We start from the raw sequence: 2,394 nt of genomic DNA on the forward strand, positions 1-2,394 counted from the left end.
ATCCACATGCGGCAGAACTGTTCCCATCCTCGTCACCCCTCCCCTGGACGGAACTGGTTGGCACCCCCTGAAGACTTCCTATCTCCTTCAGAATGACATCTGAAGCCCTGGCCACGGTGGCCAAGGCCACCTGCTCAGGCTCCTACCCATCTCCTCCTTGCTCACTCTGTTGCGGTCCCTCTAACCATCTTACTGCTTCTTACTTCAAAGGCCTCAGGACATTTGCATGTCTGTTTCCTCTGCTTAGAACGTTCTTCCGGCACAACTTTATGTGGCTTTCTCTCTCACTTGGCTCATGTCTTTGGTCAAATGACTACCTCTCAGAAAGGCTTTCTTAAGCTGCTTTCGTTGAAAGAACACTCTCCATTCCTGTCTGTTGCCTTACTATATTTTTATCGCTTTTTTTTATAACACTCATCACCTGACAGGTCATGTGCTTTTTTGTCCATTGTGGATTGCCTGCCTCCCCAGCTAGAGCTTTAGATTCCATAAAGGCAGAAGTGTGTGGTTGGCGTCGTTCTCTGTTCTATCCTTGGCACTAAACACGTGGCTGGCTCCCAGAGGGTGCACGCTAATTGTTCGCTGAGTATAACAGTGAGTGGAGAAATTATTACGGTCCATGCTAAATGCTTGTAAGCTATTTCATAGTGCTAAATTTCATTGTTACTCCTGTTTTACGAAGGAGGAAATGAAGGTTTTTCAGACATTGAATACCTTGCCCAGGGTGGCATAGCTAATGGGCAGCAGAGCAAGGATTGGAATCCAGGTAACCCGACTCTGGTCCACAAGGGCAGGTGACCTATGCTAGCACTTGGGTGAAAATGAAGACAGGTCAAGGTTGCCTACGCCTGCAAGACGCAGGTAGAGAAGAGTTTCAAACCCGGGTATTTGCAACCTGGGCTGTGTACAGAGCGAACCTGTTTAGGGAAAATCATAAAAATGCTGCTGCTCCTTAACCCAAGGAGGCAGCCCTGCTCCTGGAGACGAGAGGCGGTAGCTTCTCTGTGCAACCTCAGCCCTACATCCCTGACCCACTGGGCACTCGGCCCACACCCCTGACCCACTGGGTGCTCAGCCCAGCATCCCTGACCCACTGGGTGCTCAGCCCAGCATCCCCGACCCACTGGGCACTCAGCCTGCATCCCCGACCCACTGGGCGCTCAGCCCTGCATCCCCGACCCACTGGGCGCTCAGCCCAGCATCCCTGACCCACTGGGCTCTCAGCCCCGCATCCCTGACCCACTGGGTGCTCAGCCCAGCATCCCTGACCCACTGGGCGCTCAGCCCCACATCCCTGACCCACTGGGCGCTCAGCCCCGCATCCCTGACCCACTGGGCGCTCAGCCCAGCATCCCTGACCCACTGGGCGCTCAGCCCCACATCCCTGACCCACTGGGAGCTCAGCCCCACATCTCTGACCCACTGGGCGCTCAGCCCAGCATCCCTGACCCACTGGGCGCTCAGCCCCGCATCCCTGACCCACTGGGCGCTCAGCCCAGCATCCCTGACCCACTGGGCGCTCAGCCCCACATTCCTGACCCACTGGGAGCTCAGCCCCACATCTCTGACCCACTGGGCGCTCAGCCCAGCATCCCCGACCCACTGGGCGCTCAGCCCCGCATCCCTGACCCACTGGGCGCTCAGCCCAGCATCCCTGACCCACTGGGCGCTCAGCCCCACATTCCTGACCCACTGGGAGCTCAGCCCCACATCTCTGACCCACTGGGCGCTCAGCCCAGCATCCCCGACCCACTGGGCGCTCAGCCCAGCATCCCCGACCCACTGGGCGCTCAGCCCCACATCCCCGACCCACTAGGCTCTCAGCCCCACATCCCCGACCCACTGGGCTCTCAGCCCCGCATCCCCGACCCACTGGGCGCTCAGCCCCGCATCCCTGACCCACTGGGCGCTCAGCCCCGCCTCTGCCTCCAAGGCAACAACAGCACAGAACAAACCATTGCTTCCTGAGCTGGCTGTGGGCATTGGGTCTGCACTGCTTCTGATGTCACTTAAACCCTATGACTGTGTCTGGTGCCCCCCCGGAGAGAGCCTCAGTGTGCACCTGTGCTCAGAAGCCATGACTTTCCGGAACAAATCCAGCCCAACTCCTAGGGCATTTCCAGGAACCTTTCTTTTTTCCCTACGAGTTGGCACTTTTTGCTTCCTTCTAGATTGCTCAGTACCAACTTGCTACCTGCCCTTTCAAAGGCTACCTATGTGTACCTTCCAGGATGCCCTGTGGTCCCCCCTTTATTTCATTCCCTGTAACCTTCTCCTTCAGGGCCTCCCCCATCTCTATCTCGGGATTCCATCCAACACGCAGACCCTGCAGCCGCCTCAGTCCCCATTTTGATATCTTAATAGAAATTCAAACACCAATGTGTAGATACTGGA

General features: G+C 57.1%; 1 protein-coding gene across 1 annotated transcript; it reads left to right on the top strand.

The window, feature by feature from the left end:
- Nucleotides 1-821: 821 nt before the first annotated feature.
- On the top strand, nucleotides 822-1,968 carry LOC136309439 (variable charge X-linked protein 3B-like). Its single transcript, XM_066237577.1, has 2 exons — nucleotides 822-861; nucleotides 1,136-1,968. The coding sequence occupies exons 1-2, from the start codon at nucleotides 822-824 to the stop codon at nucleotides 1,966-1,968; spliced, it is 873 nt and encodes a 290-aa protein (XP_066093674.1).
- Nucleotides 1,969-2,394: the final 426 nt, after the last annotated feature.

This window comes from Saccopteryx bilineata, chromosome 6 (genome assembly GCF_036850765.1).
Source record: "Saccopteryx bilineata isolate mSacBil1 chromosome 6, mSacBil1_pri_phased_curated, whole genome shotgun sequence".
NCBI lineage: Eukaryota > Metazoa > Chordata > Mammalia > Chiroptera > Emballonuridae > Saccopteryx > Saccopteryx bilineata.